The following is a 13,650-nucleotide window of genomic DNA, read 5'->3' as shown; positions in this document are numbered from 1 at the left end:
AGTTCATCAATTTGTGTCCAAAATGCAAAGCCATCTGGGATTTTAATAGGAATTGTATTGAATTCATAGATTAATTTGAAGATTATTTCTATTTTAACAAGACTGAATCTTCCAATCCATAAACACAGAATATCTTTTCATTTATGTAGTCCTTCTTTAAGTTTTTTCAAATGATATTTTGTAATTGTATGTGTACTCTTCGTGTACAGATTGAATCCCTTATCTGAAATTCTTGAGACCAAAAGTGTTTTGAGATTTTTTTGAATTTTGGATTATTTTCATATACGTAATAAGATATCTTCTAGATGGGACTTAAGTCTAAACCCAAAACGTACTTATGTTTTATAAACACCCAATACAATAGTCTTGAAATAAATTTTAATAATTTTGGGCATGAAACAAAGTTTTGGTTGACTTTTGATGTGACCTGTCACATGAGGTAGCGGGGGAATTTTCCACTTCTGGCATCATGTTAGCTCTCAAAAGTTTGGGATTTTAGAGTAGCTAGAATTTTAGGTTTTGGGATTAGAAATGCTTAACCTGTACTACATGTGATTCAAGGACTGTGTTGGTAACCTTTCTGAGACTGAATATGGTGATGAAGAACAAAATGTTACAGAAATGGACTATTTGATGCTTAAATGGAAATAGCTGACTCGAGAAACTTGTATAACGGTGGACTACTCATTGAAGTTGCTAATAATTGTGATTGTAAATGATATTCATGTATAGGACTTGAAAATATTGAAGGAATATTATTTAATTGATTTGATCAACATATTATTTATTTTTAATAATCCAGAGCCATTTCCTTTTCACTATTTTTGTTGCCTATATAGAGAGGAGAACCACATCATTTAGCAGACGCACCTTTTTAAATACAAAAATAGGCTAATTTTCTCCCTGGATCTTTAGTGGTTATGTTAGAATCCTCAGCAATACAGTGAATTCATAATTCTCTTTTTAGGGAATTATAACTGCTACATGGAATCCATGTTTCTATAATTTCTGAACATTCCCTAAATATACATGTTTATGCTGAAGACCTTTTTTTTTTTTTTTTTGACAAGAGTCTAACTCTGCCACCCAGGCTGAAGTGCAGTGGTGCAATCTTGGCTCACTGCAGCCTCCGCCTCGAAGGCTCAAGTGATTCTCATGCCTCAACTTCCCGAGTAGCTGGGATTTATAGCTGGGATTATAGTCTTGCTCTGCACCACCATGCTTGGCTCATTTTTGTATTTTTAGTAGGAACGTGATTTCGCCACGTTGAACATGCTGGTCTTGATCTCCTGGCCTCATGTGATCCTCCCGCCTAGGTCTCCCAAAGTGTTGAGATTACAGGCATAAGCAATCGAGTCTGGACAAAGTCTCTTATTAAGCTTCTTTTATTAAATTTATTTCTAGGTATTTGATTAATTTTGTTGCTATTTAAATGATTTTTGTTAATTTCATTTTAGATTTTTCTTTGCTAATGCAAAAAATGAAATTGATTTTTGTATATTAATCTTTCATCCTGAAAACTAGCTGAACTCATTTATTTGTTCTAATGTATTTGTTTTGCAAAATAATTTGTTAGGATTTGCTATATAAAGTACCACATAACCTACAAGCAGAAATAATTTACCTCTTATTTTGTGATCTTCATGCCTTTTAATTTTTTATTATTGTTAATATTATATCTTGCCTGTTTGCCCTGTAAAGAATCAGTTCTATTCAATATTGAATGAAAATGGTTGTAGCAGACATACTTGTCTTGTTTCTGACTTTATTAGGGAAATATTCAGTCTTTCACCATTAAGTATGCTGTCAACTGTGAAGTTTTCATAGATGACCTTTGTCAAATTGAGGAAGTCCCATTCATTCCCAGATGATTGAGTATTTTTTATCATGAAAGCATATTGTATTTTCTTCAAGTGCCTTTACTGCATCTATTAAGATGATCATGTGGTTTTAGACATTTATTTCATTAATATGATGCATTACGTTGATTGATTTTCATGTGTTAAACGCACCTTGCAATGGTGGGCTAATTCAGTTGATCATTGTGTATAATTATTTTTATATATTGTTGAATTTTATTTGATAGCATTTTGTTGAATACTTTCACATCTATATTTATAACTATATTAGTGTGTAGTTTTATTTTATTATAATGTCTGTGGTTTTAGTATCAGGGAAATTCTGACCTCATGGAAGGAAATGAGAGTGTTTCCTCTTTTTGTGTTTTTTGGAAAAAGTTGTGAAGGACTGGCACTAATACTCGTTTAAATGTTAAGTAGAATTCAATGGTGAAGCCACTTGGGCTTCTCTCTGTAGGAAGTTTCCTGATTACTGATTCAATCTCTATTCAGATTTCCTAATTCTCTTTGAGTAGGGTACAGTAGTTTCTGTCTTTCTATGAAATTGTCCATTTCATCTAGGCTATTTGTTGGCATACATTTTTTCATACTGTCCTCTTATTCTCTTCTTATCTCTGTAATGACAGTAGTGATAGATTAAGCAAAAGCAAATCAAATTGGGAAGATAACTTCTGATGATAGTGATTTTTGTTTTCTCTCTTTTTTCTTGGTTAGCTTAGGAAAAGGTTTGTCCTTTTCTCTGATCTTTTCTGAGTTCCAACTTCCTGTTTTATAGATTTTTTCTATTGTTTTTCTATGCCTCATTTATTCCCTTTCTAATCTTTATTATTTCCCTCCTACTGTTTGCTTTGGTTTTGATTTTTTTCTTTTTTTTCTTTTTTAGTTTCTTTTGGTGCAATATTAGGGTTTTCTATTTAAAATCTTTCTTCTGTTTTAATATAAATGTTTATACCTATCAGTTTCCCTCTCAGCACTTATTTTGCTGAATTTTGTATATGTATATATGTTGTGTTTTCACTTTCATTGATCTAAAAACATTTTCTAAATTCCCTTATGATTTCCTCTTTTACTTATTGATTATTTAAAAGTATGATGTTTAATTTTCATAGAATTGTGAATTTCAAAAATTTATTTCTATAATTAATTTCTAATTAATACAATTATAATTCTATCATGGTAGGAAAATGTATTTTTTATTATTTTAATTGTTTTAAATGTATTGAGGCTTGCCTTAGAGCATATCTTATGATGTAACCTGGAAAATGTTCTATGTGCACATGGGATAAACATGCATTCTTCTGTTTTTGGTGGAGTGTTCTTTAAATATCTGTTAAGTCCAGTGGTTTCATAGTTCTGTTTAAATATTTTATTTCCTTGTTGCTATTCTGCCTGTTTTTTCTATCCATTACTGCAAGTGAGTATTAACATTTTGAACTATAATTGTCTAGCTGCCTACTTGTCTCCTTAATTCTACTAGTTTTTGCTTGGTATATTTTGGGTTTCAGTTGTTAAATGCATCTATGTTTACAACTTCTATATCTTCTTGAGGGATCAACTCCATCATCATTATGAAATGTCCTTCTCTATGTATAGCAATATTTTGTTAAAATTTATTTTGTATAATTTTAGAATAAGCACATTAACTACTTTTTTTGTAATTATTTTAGTACTTCTGTTATTTTACATTTAACCTATTTGTATATCTGAATACAAGGTATGTCTCTTGTAGACAGCATAAAGTTGGATCATGGGTTTTTTTTATTATTATTATTGGTTGGTTTTTATCTATTATGTCAATCTGTGCTCTTTGAAGTATTGTATCCATTTATATTTAATTTAATTATTAAGAAAATATAATTTATATCTGCTATTTTACTATTTGTGACTTATATATATTGTATCTCATGTTCTTCTATTTCCTCACTACTGCTTTATTTTGTGTTAAATATTTTCTGTATACTATTTTAATTCTTTTGTTGCTTTACCTATATTTCTACATTTTTCAGAAAATTATTTTCTTACTGGTTACACTGGGGATTAAAATTAGCAACTTAATCTAAACAATCTGCTTAGATTATGCCAATGTAATTTCAATAGTATAAAACAAATTTGCTGCAATATAGCTCCATTTCCTCCTCCTTTTTGAATTACATCTGTATACATTATAAAGTGAATCTTCACAATTTTATAGCTATTGTTTTATGCAGTTATTCTTTAAATCAGATAACGGAAGATAAATATGTTTATTCTGTCTACTGTATTTACCTATGTAGTTACCTTTACTGGTGCTCTTTATTTTTTTGTATGGACTCCAGTTACTGCCTTCCTGATTCTGCCTCTGCAATTGTAATTTGTTTGCTATTTTCTCACACTAGACTGATTTGTCACCATCAACTATTATTTATCTTAAGTTTTCTTTGAAGAATGCTGAATAAAGAGCAGCAGAAAACTTTGTGATAAGAGCTGGGAAGGAGAAGGTCCTTCAAAGCCCTTGAAAAGCTGAACTATAGTTTCAGACCCAAGTATCTATTACAGTCCATTCTCAGTACCTCACACCATACCTGACACAGAGTATGTGCTGAATAAATGTGAAATAAATTAAAACAAGCACATGATGATTAAGATTTAGTGTTGAATTATATGAAAGATCTGAACTAGGAAAAATGCTGACAGATAAATGAAAGGGTCAAGCAAGCTAACTTCTTTAAAAAAAATAAGCTTTAGAAAATAATCTGTAGAATTTCCTGAGTACTCTGAGTCAAATTGCCAAAAAGAGAGAAACAGAGAAAGAGAGAGAGAGAGAGAGAGAGAGAGAATTTAAGTAGTTCACAGCAATGTATTAGCTAATTCTTTTAATGAGGCTTAAACTCCTTGAGAAAGTCAGACAAGGACACACAATTTGCTCACTAATAATTTTACACTTACTAATTCAAAAGCACACAACAGATTTCATGCATCTCTGTAATTTTTAGCAATAGGACAAGCTCTTCATTTGATGGCTCACTTAATGTAGCCTATGGCACACATAATACCTTACAACTTTGTTTATAGACACTGACAGTTGGAAATTGAGAGTTGCTCAAGCAGAATTCTATGTAATCACCCATTTGAGGTTAATTCACTTTATTGTGGCTGCTAAAGTGAGTTCAGCTGAACTTGGCATTTTCCATTCCAATCTGTTTTGTAAACGATTTTAGTTTCACAGCCCAAACATTTTACTGCAAATCTTCTGAATCGTGTGGCTTGCACTAATCAGCATAGTTCATGAAAAGAATGTGGATTATTTCTGAGTCTGTGATGCAATTTATTTTAAACTTTATTTCAGAGTTTGGGAAATTTCAAACTCTATGTTTAAATGGTGGAAAATTAAATTGTTTGGATTTTGGTGTCACTCATTTATTTAACAAACTTTTTTAAACATTTTCTGTGGCTGGGCGTGGTGGCTCACACCTGTAATCCCAGCACTTTGGGAGGCCAAGGTGGGCGGATCATGAGGTCAGGAGAGCGAGACCATCCTGGCTAGCATGGTAAAACCCTGTCTCTACTAAAAAAATACAAAAAATTAGCCGGGCGTGGTGGTGGACACCTGTAGTCCCAGCTGCTCAGGAGGCTGAGGTGAGAGAATGGCGTGAACCAAGGAGGTGGAGCTTGCAGTGAGCCGAGGTCGCGCCACTGCACTCCAGCCTGGGTGACAGAATGAGACTCTGTCTCAAAGAAAAAAAAAATTTTTCTCTGATGGTACCATGTAAACTTTAGGGTAACCATGGTATCATGGTAAAGTTTTACCATGTTAAAGTAACAAGGCAGATACATTACAACCTTTAAAGAGTTTTAAATGTGTGCCAATTTGTAAATAAATGAATAAGAAATTATAAGCATATATTTTATACAATGCACACTAACTAGTAAAAATAAGGAAATAGGGCATAATCTTAACACTGAACATTCCCCAACAAAATCTCAATCCAAATCTAAAACATCTTTATTTCCACATGCTATTAATTGCTTTTTCCCCTTCAAGAAATTCTAATGCATTTCTACAAACGTTTATCAGAGTAACTGGGCAATAGATTCTCTATGTCCTCTTTTATCTAAATTTCCCCAGCACTTTCTCCTATTCTACTTGCTTTTTCCTTATGAAAAAAGCAACTGATGTGTGCTGAGCACGTGCTATTTCTAGGGGTACAAAGACGACAGCGAGACAATCTTTATCTTAGTAGAGTTGACAGACAAATAAGAAGCACTATATTGGTATTTCCATGTGCATTTAAAAAAACAAAAACAGTCACATACACCAATTCAATGCATGCTCGTTATTTTAGAAATATAAGTACAATTAGTTGAGACGCCATTATTAAACAACATCTATTAAGATATTTTGTTTAATGAGCACTTTCTATATTTAGGCACTGGAGTTAATTCATCTAAGCAAGCTTATCCAACCCACCTAATATTTTGTTGTTGCAGTTCTGTTTTGGTGGTTTTTTTTTTTTTTTTTTTTTTTTTTTTTTAGGCTTTTAGCAGCCTGAAGCCATGGTTTTTTGTTTCTGTCTCTAGTAATAAGCAGAAAATAGGGATGAGGAATGAGTTTTACTGGCCCAACCAGAAATAGAAACTAAGAACCCACAACTGTGTTCTCTCCCTTGGACACCCCTGAATACATGTAACAAACCTATGAGGAAGATGGTATGTGACCCCATTTTAAAGTTAATAAAGGGAGTCACAGAAATTTAAGTCATTTACAAAATTCATGTAACTACTAAGTGGTGGAGTGAGGATTTAAATTCATGCATTCTGGCCCTTGTGTTTTTGACTTCTCTGTAGTGTGTCATTCCGGATCATTCGTCCCCACCTTGTAGGAAGCGCCCCATTGCCCTGTGATGTGTGGTGTCTTTCTGTCAGAGAAGAATGCTTCCCCTCTTCATAGTCAAGTTTAACCACATGACTTGTTCTAGCCAATGAAAAGTGAGATGTAACACATGCCAGTTCATAAAAGACATTAAGAGAAAATATACTTTTCTTCCAGTTTTCTTTTTCTCTCAGTCTCAGAATGGCATGTGCCAGAAAGCACCATTTCTTCAGACTAGGTTCTGGAATAAGAAAACATACGGAGCACAGTGCCCCAGCCAATCCTCACCACTGACCTGTAATATGAGTGAAACAGAACTGTTGTTGCAAACCACATCTTGTAATAGAAGAATAACCTAGCAAAACATGACAGATACAATAATAGGTACTAGGAAACAGGATGCTGTAGTAACAAACACCCTAAGCTTCACAGGGAAGTGGAGAGTGCTGAGAAAACTATCACCAACATCTAGAAAAATCACCACCCATGTGTCACAATGGTCCGCATTTGTTTTTATAGTAACAAATGATGGGAAACAAAATTTTAATAAATGTGGCTACTGGTTGCACTTGTAAGGTCATAAAAGAAATGACTTCTTTGTAAAAGTAGAGGAAAGGAGAACATTTGAAATTATGAGCCATGTAGTGTTGAAAAATATGAGTGTTGCTCATATCCAGTCAGTGACAGATAATCTTGAAAAATGCTTTGAATAACAAGGGTTGATTTAAAAAACAAAGACACATCCTCAAAGACCAAATAAAGTGTTAGTGAAATTTTTTTTTTTTTTTTTTTTTCTTTTTCTTTTTTTTTTTTTTTTGAGACGGAGTCTTGCTCTGTCACCCAGGCTGGAGTGCAGTGGCCAGATCTCGGCTCACTGCAAGCTCCGCCTCCCGGGTTCACGCCATTCTCCTGCCTCAGCCTCCCGAGTAGCTGGGACTACAGGCGCCCGCCACCTCGCCCGGCTAGTTTTTTGTAATTTTTAGTAGAGACGGGGTTTCACCGTGTTAGCCAGGATGGTCTCGATCTCCTGACCTCGTGATCCGCCCGTCTCCGCCTCCCAAAGTGCTGGGATTACAGGCTTGAGCCACCGCGCCCGGCCCATTTTTAATGAATTAAGGTGACTCCAGTAAATCTTTTCAGTTGGATAAAATGTGTCAGAGAAAACTGACTAATGGCATGGCTTTCCACGAGCCTGATATACTAAATATTGACGATAAGTTTAAAGAAGGAGGGAAATAGATCTCTGAGAATTATGGCATTTTAAGATACATTTTACCAAATGTGACAGACGGAGCCACATCGTTTTTATCTCTATCTTACAAACCACTAAATGTGTTTGTTGGTGATTTGCTTTGCATCATCAAGGTTTAACTTAAATGTTACCTTCCCTGGATTAGATACCCTTTTAGTACATTTTGCTCTGATTCTCTGTGCTTATATTTAAAGAAATTTTCACCCTGCATCTGACTATGAATTCCTCGATGGCAAAAAGTAGAATTTTTAGCTTTTTTTGTGAGACGTGTATGTGAAAGGTTCATGATATATATTTGAGGAATGAATAACTGAGTGAGTGAATACAAACATTCACTGATACAGCAGAATTATCTAACAAAGTGTAGTAACCCCAAATCAGCATTATACAGTTTCTAGAATTATACATTCTGCCTGAGTCATAATCTTCTAAAGAATGAGATATTTGAAGTTGGAAATTTAACCCATATGTTCAAATGTATTAAATAAATCTGATTAAAAATATAACCTTTTAGACTTACAGTCTCAAAAACTCTAAAGGAATTTTTATTTGCTATTTCTCAGAGAAAGCAAAATTAATGTTATGCCTAGACGAAAGTTAATCAATCACAGATGTTAAATTTTGTTTAAAATGTAAAGCACTTTATCAGGTTATAAAATACATTTGCTAAATATTACTCTAAAAATACCTAGACATATTTCTATGTCTAGGTTCTCATTATTTTAGAAGAACACACAATATAATACTTTTCTGAACATGTTATGTTGGTTCAATGTATTCTTCAATTTTGTTTATATATGCATCCTAAAAAAAAACACAGGCAAATTATTTGGAAGGAATAGCAAATAACAAATTATGTGTGGAGGAATAACACACACAAATTATTTGAAACTACATACCTGTCGACACCAGAGTTTACGAAATATTTGCAGATAAGCCAACACCATAAGACACAGTGGTGCCATATATGTCACCAGAAAGAAACAGATGTGGTACATCTTGGGATAAATTTCACCTGGGATGAAAATCAAAACAACAAAAGCTTACATTATAATTGATGGACTTTTAAAAAAGATACATGTCAATGCTTTTCTTCAAAGTATATATTTACCTTTTATTTGATGTCATTGTCATATTATATATGCAAAGGGGAAAATAATTCATAATATTTAACAACTTACCTTTACTCAGTATATGTGTATACACAAACCAAATGTAAAGTCTTAATTTCACTTAGTGTACTCAGATAAATAACAATTAGTTATTTCTTAATTTGTGCTACCCAAAGTCAAGTGTTCACTTATTTAAAGGCCCTTTATTTGACTTGATTACATCTGGCTAATTAACAACATTAATTTGGGTTGTTCTAAACTTTAATTTACAAAAAGGGACATGACTCAATTAAAACCTAATAACTAATGCTTTGGTTAAAATCGGAAGAAAATATAAACTCAATTGATTCTTCCTTATTAGAATGTAAGTTCCCTGAGAAATGGGAGGCTATTCCCAGTTGTATCTCCAAATACAAATGTGAAAAAAATTTTGAAAACTAAATACGATAAAAATTTGACAATGATTCTTTTTGTTGACTTATTGGAACCTATACAAAATTCCTTCTTAAGCATAGTATGTCTGTGGTGTGTGTATGCTTTTATTAAAAATACATGTATGCACTTTTAATAACAAGAATTTTAAGGCTTTATAACATTAATTTTCTCCAATCCAATATGAATATTTTCTCACTTGTTAAGCATAAGCACCTCTAGGACTGCAGTAATTTTTTGATTTATCATTAATCCTATGTACACAGATGATACACATCACAGATTAGCCACTTATGAACAAGTCAATTAATGACTTCATGGCATTGTGGTTTAATATTTTAGCTTTTGTAAATTATATTGATTACTAACCTTGTAAATACTTTAGAAGATATATATATATATATATATTCCCTACCTATTACATATTATATGTTCCCTACCTATTTTATATATAATATATAATTATATATTATATATAGGGAATCTGAATTTATTTATTTATTTTTAAAAATTTTTTATTCCAATAGGTTTTGGAGGAACAGGTGGTGTTTGTTTTTATTTTGATAGGTTTTAAGGGAACAGGTGGTGTTTGGTTTTACTTCAATAGGTTTTGAGGAAACAGGTGATATTTGGTTACGTGAATCTTCAGTGGTGATTTCTGAGATTTTGGTGCATCCATCACCCATGCAGTGTACACTTTACCCAGTCTGTAGTCTTTTATCCTTCACCCCCTCTCTTACACTTTCCCCTGAGTCACTGAAGTCCATTTTATCATTCTTATGCCTTTGCATCCTCCCACTTATGAGTGAGAACATATGTTGTTTGGTTTTCCATTCCTGAATTACTTCAATTAGAATAATGGTCTCCAAATCCATCCAGGTTGCTGGGAATGCCATTATTTCATTCCTTTTTATGGCTGAGTAGTATTCCATGGTATATACATACCACATTTTCTTTATTCACTCATTGATTGATGGGCATTTGGGCTGGTTCTATATTTTTCCATTTGCGAATTGTGCTACTGTAAACATGTGTGTGCAAGTATCTTTTTAGTATAATGACTTATTTTCCTCTGGGTAGCTACCCAATAGGGAGATTGCTGGATCAAATGGTAGATCTACTTTTAGTTCTTCAAAGAATCGCCACACTGTTTTCCATTGTTGTTATACTAGCTTACATTCCCACCAGCAGTGTAAAAGTGTTCCCTCTCCACCACATTCATGCCAATGTCTTATTTTTTGGCTTTTTGATTATTTGATTATGGCCATTTTTGTAAGAGTGAGGTGGTATTGGCCAGGCGCAGTAATTACAGGCATGAGCCAATACCACCTTACTCTTACAAGTGTTATTCCAATACCACCTTACTATTACATAAGTGTTATTAGTAATAACACTTGTACGAGTAAGGTGGTATTGGCTCATGCCTGTAATCCCAGCATTTTGGGAGACTGAGGCAGGAGAACCTCCTGCAGGAGGTTGCAGAGAGCCGAGATAGAACCACTGCACTCCAGCCTGGGTGACAGTGAGAGGCTCCGTCAAAAAAAAAAGTAAAGTGCTATTGCATTGTGGTTTTGATTTGCATTTCCCTAATTATTAGTGATATTGAACATTTTTTCATATGTTTGTTGGTCATTTGTGTATCTTCTTTTGAGAATTGTCTATTCATGTCCTTAGCCAACTTTTGATAGGACTGTTTGCTCTTTTCTTCCTGATTTGTTTGAGTTCTCTGTAGATTTTAGAAGATATTTTTATACTAGCTAGTATTCGAATATATCACAATGGTCTATCTAGTTTTACTGCAGTGTAAAAGAGGAAACAATATATCCTGCATAGATTCCATAGATAGACATTAAATGTAATAACTCATTATAATTCTAATTGAATGCTAACACAACAGAAGTGTTTTGTTTTTCTTCTAAAAATTACATACTTTATTTTGACTTTTCTATTGGCAAGGAGATTTATCCCATATTATTATGGAGGAATAATGCTATTACCTCTATGCATTCTATTCTTTCCATTACGTCTTAAAAGGGATGTCGAAGCACGAAAGCTTGGTTACGTGATTAAATTTGTGATAAGGGCAGTTTATAGTCAGGAATAATCAATAATAATAAGCATGATGATTGTGATAATAATAGATGATATTTATTGAACAATCATGATTTGATTCTTGCTGAATATATTTTAACATATTTATGAGTGTAATATCCTCCACAATCTTATTTCTATAGCCTGTCTTTCAGATGCAGTTGAGTTTGAGTCTAATGTCCTCCATATTCATCCTAAACCCATCTTCTCTTTCGGTTTAGATGTCTTTATCTGCTGCAGTCTTCAGGGGGGTCAGCAGGATGCATGTGTTGGCAGGTCTAAGAGACCAATTTGAGGTGTCATTTGTAGCTTCTCTCTGGCCCAGGTAGCACTCACCTACCTCATCAGTTTCTAACTTCCTTTAAAGTTGATCCTGTAAAACAGGCCAGTTACATAAAAAGTGATAACATTCAAGCATTTCTGACTGGAGGAATAACAAACAGTCTTTCGCTTTGAAGTGCCACAGCCTACACAGCATTTGTTGGGCCAATTTCAAAGGAATCTGCAAGTGACCTCGGCACTTCCCAGGCACCTCAGAGGCTTTGAACTTTTATTTGTTTTGAAGAAGCGTCACATGAGCTTTCCACATTAAAAAATCTATATAACTTTGAAGCTTACGTACCTGTGGAGCCCTGATGTCTGCGTAAGACAAATCGAGTGGATAGAGGAAAGCAGATTTGACAGGTAACATTTTTCCACTGCAGCTATGGATAGCATCACTGTGATAACAGTTTGGTGTTTTGAATAGATGGTAGCAAAAGCTCCTTATGTGGTTGGTATATTTATGAATAATTAGGAAAAAAAACCATGTAATTGACTGCTAAATGCACATTATGATAATGAACACTGATATGGAAAAAAGATCAAGCAAAATTATACTTCCAGGGTAGGATAGATTGTTTTAATAAGGAGATTATAATAGATAATTGGGGAAACATGATAGTCTTAAATTCCTCATTTCACACTTAGAGTCTAAGCTGATTAAAAAATCAGATATGCCATTGAAATTTTAAATTATGTGTGATGAAAATAAAGTATTTCTGCACTTCATAAGCAATGTCTTCAATGTATTTAAGACATTTGTATATAACCTAGAATATAGCTACACAAACTTTGTTCCATATATGCATTACTTTAATTTTTAAAAAGTATTTTAAATATTGATAATCATTAAAAATTACTGTTTTTACTCAACTGATGAATAAGCACAATCTAAATAAATGTGTATATATATATATATATATATATATGAAACTAACTAATAAGGAACAAATGTGGATCTTTAGTCTTTGAAATCAGAGATTAAAGAGTCATATCATATATTTGACAGGCAAAACTTAATTTCTGTCAGATGAGTTAAGGTTCGTTATTCAGCCAGCATGTTATCTTAATTATCTAGAAACTACAAACATTCCTCTTTCATGGTACACGTATCAGGAATTCAGTGAACAAGTAAATTAAATATAATTTCCCAATATTCAACTTGACTGTCTTTTCAAAGTTTAGGGGTGCATTAAATTTACCTGAATGTTTAATATGTTTTAATATCTTCTCCCTAACAAATAGGTTTAATAAATCTTCCCATTAATAGATATATACACATATTTATATGCTTTCAAACCTCATAACAGGCCAGATGCCATAATTACTTTGACTGTAAAAAGGGTTCCAGTTTTTTAGCCCACCAAAGAACAATTTCTCAGTAATATTCAAAAAGAGAGATATTGCTAATCTCCAGTGTTCAGAACAACTGACCAATAGTACATGATAATTAAACTCTGAATGAATGATAGTGAAGACATTATAACTTTGATTGAGTGTATAAAAAGAGTTATTTTCTTTCCTTTTGGAGACAGGGTCTTGCTCTGTCACTCAGGCTGGAGTGCAGTGTCGTGATCTCGGCTCACTGCAACCTCCTCCTTTCGGTTTCAAGCTATTCTGCCTCAGCCTCCTGAGTAGCTGGAATTACAGGCACCTGCCACCACACCGGGCTAATTTTTGTATTTTCAGTAGAGACAAGGTTTCACCATGTTGGCCAGACTGGTTTCGAACTCC

At 33.4% G+C, this 13,650-nt stretch overlaps 1 protein-coding gene across 2 annotated transcripts in view; it reads right to left on the bottom strand.

The window, feature by feature from the left end:
* Positions 1–13,650, bottom strand: part of HCRTR2 (hypocretin receptor 2) — a 118,668-nt gene that overhangs the window by 15,422 nt on the left and 89,596 nt on the right. For both annotated transcript variants that reach the window (XM_008013672.3, XM_037987149.2), the window contains exon 4: positions 8,860–8,975. In XM_008013672.3, coding sequence (XP_008011863.1) covers positions 8,860–8,975 — 116 coding nt within the window. The remainder of the gene's footprint in view (positions 1–8,859; positions 8,976–13,650) is intronic.

Source organism: Chlorocebus sabaeus, chromosome 17 (assembly GCF_047675955.1).
Source record: "Chlorocebus sabaeus isolate Y175 chromosome 17, mChlSab1.0.hap1, whole genome shotgun sequence".
In the NCBI taxonomy this organism is placed as follows: Eukaryota; Metazoa; Chordata; class Mammalia; order Primates; family Cercopithecidae; genus Chlorocebus; species Chlorocebus sabaeus.
This window is presented reverse-complemented; position numbering and strand designations above follow the sequence as displayed.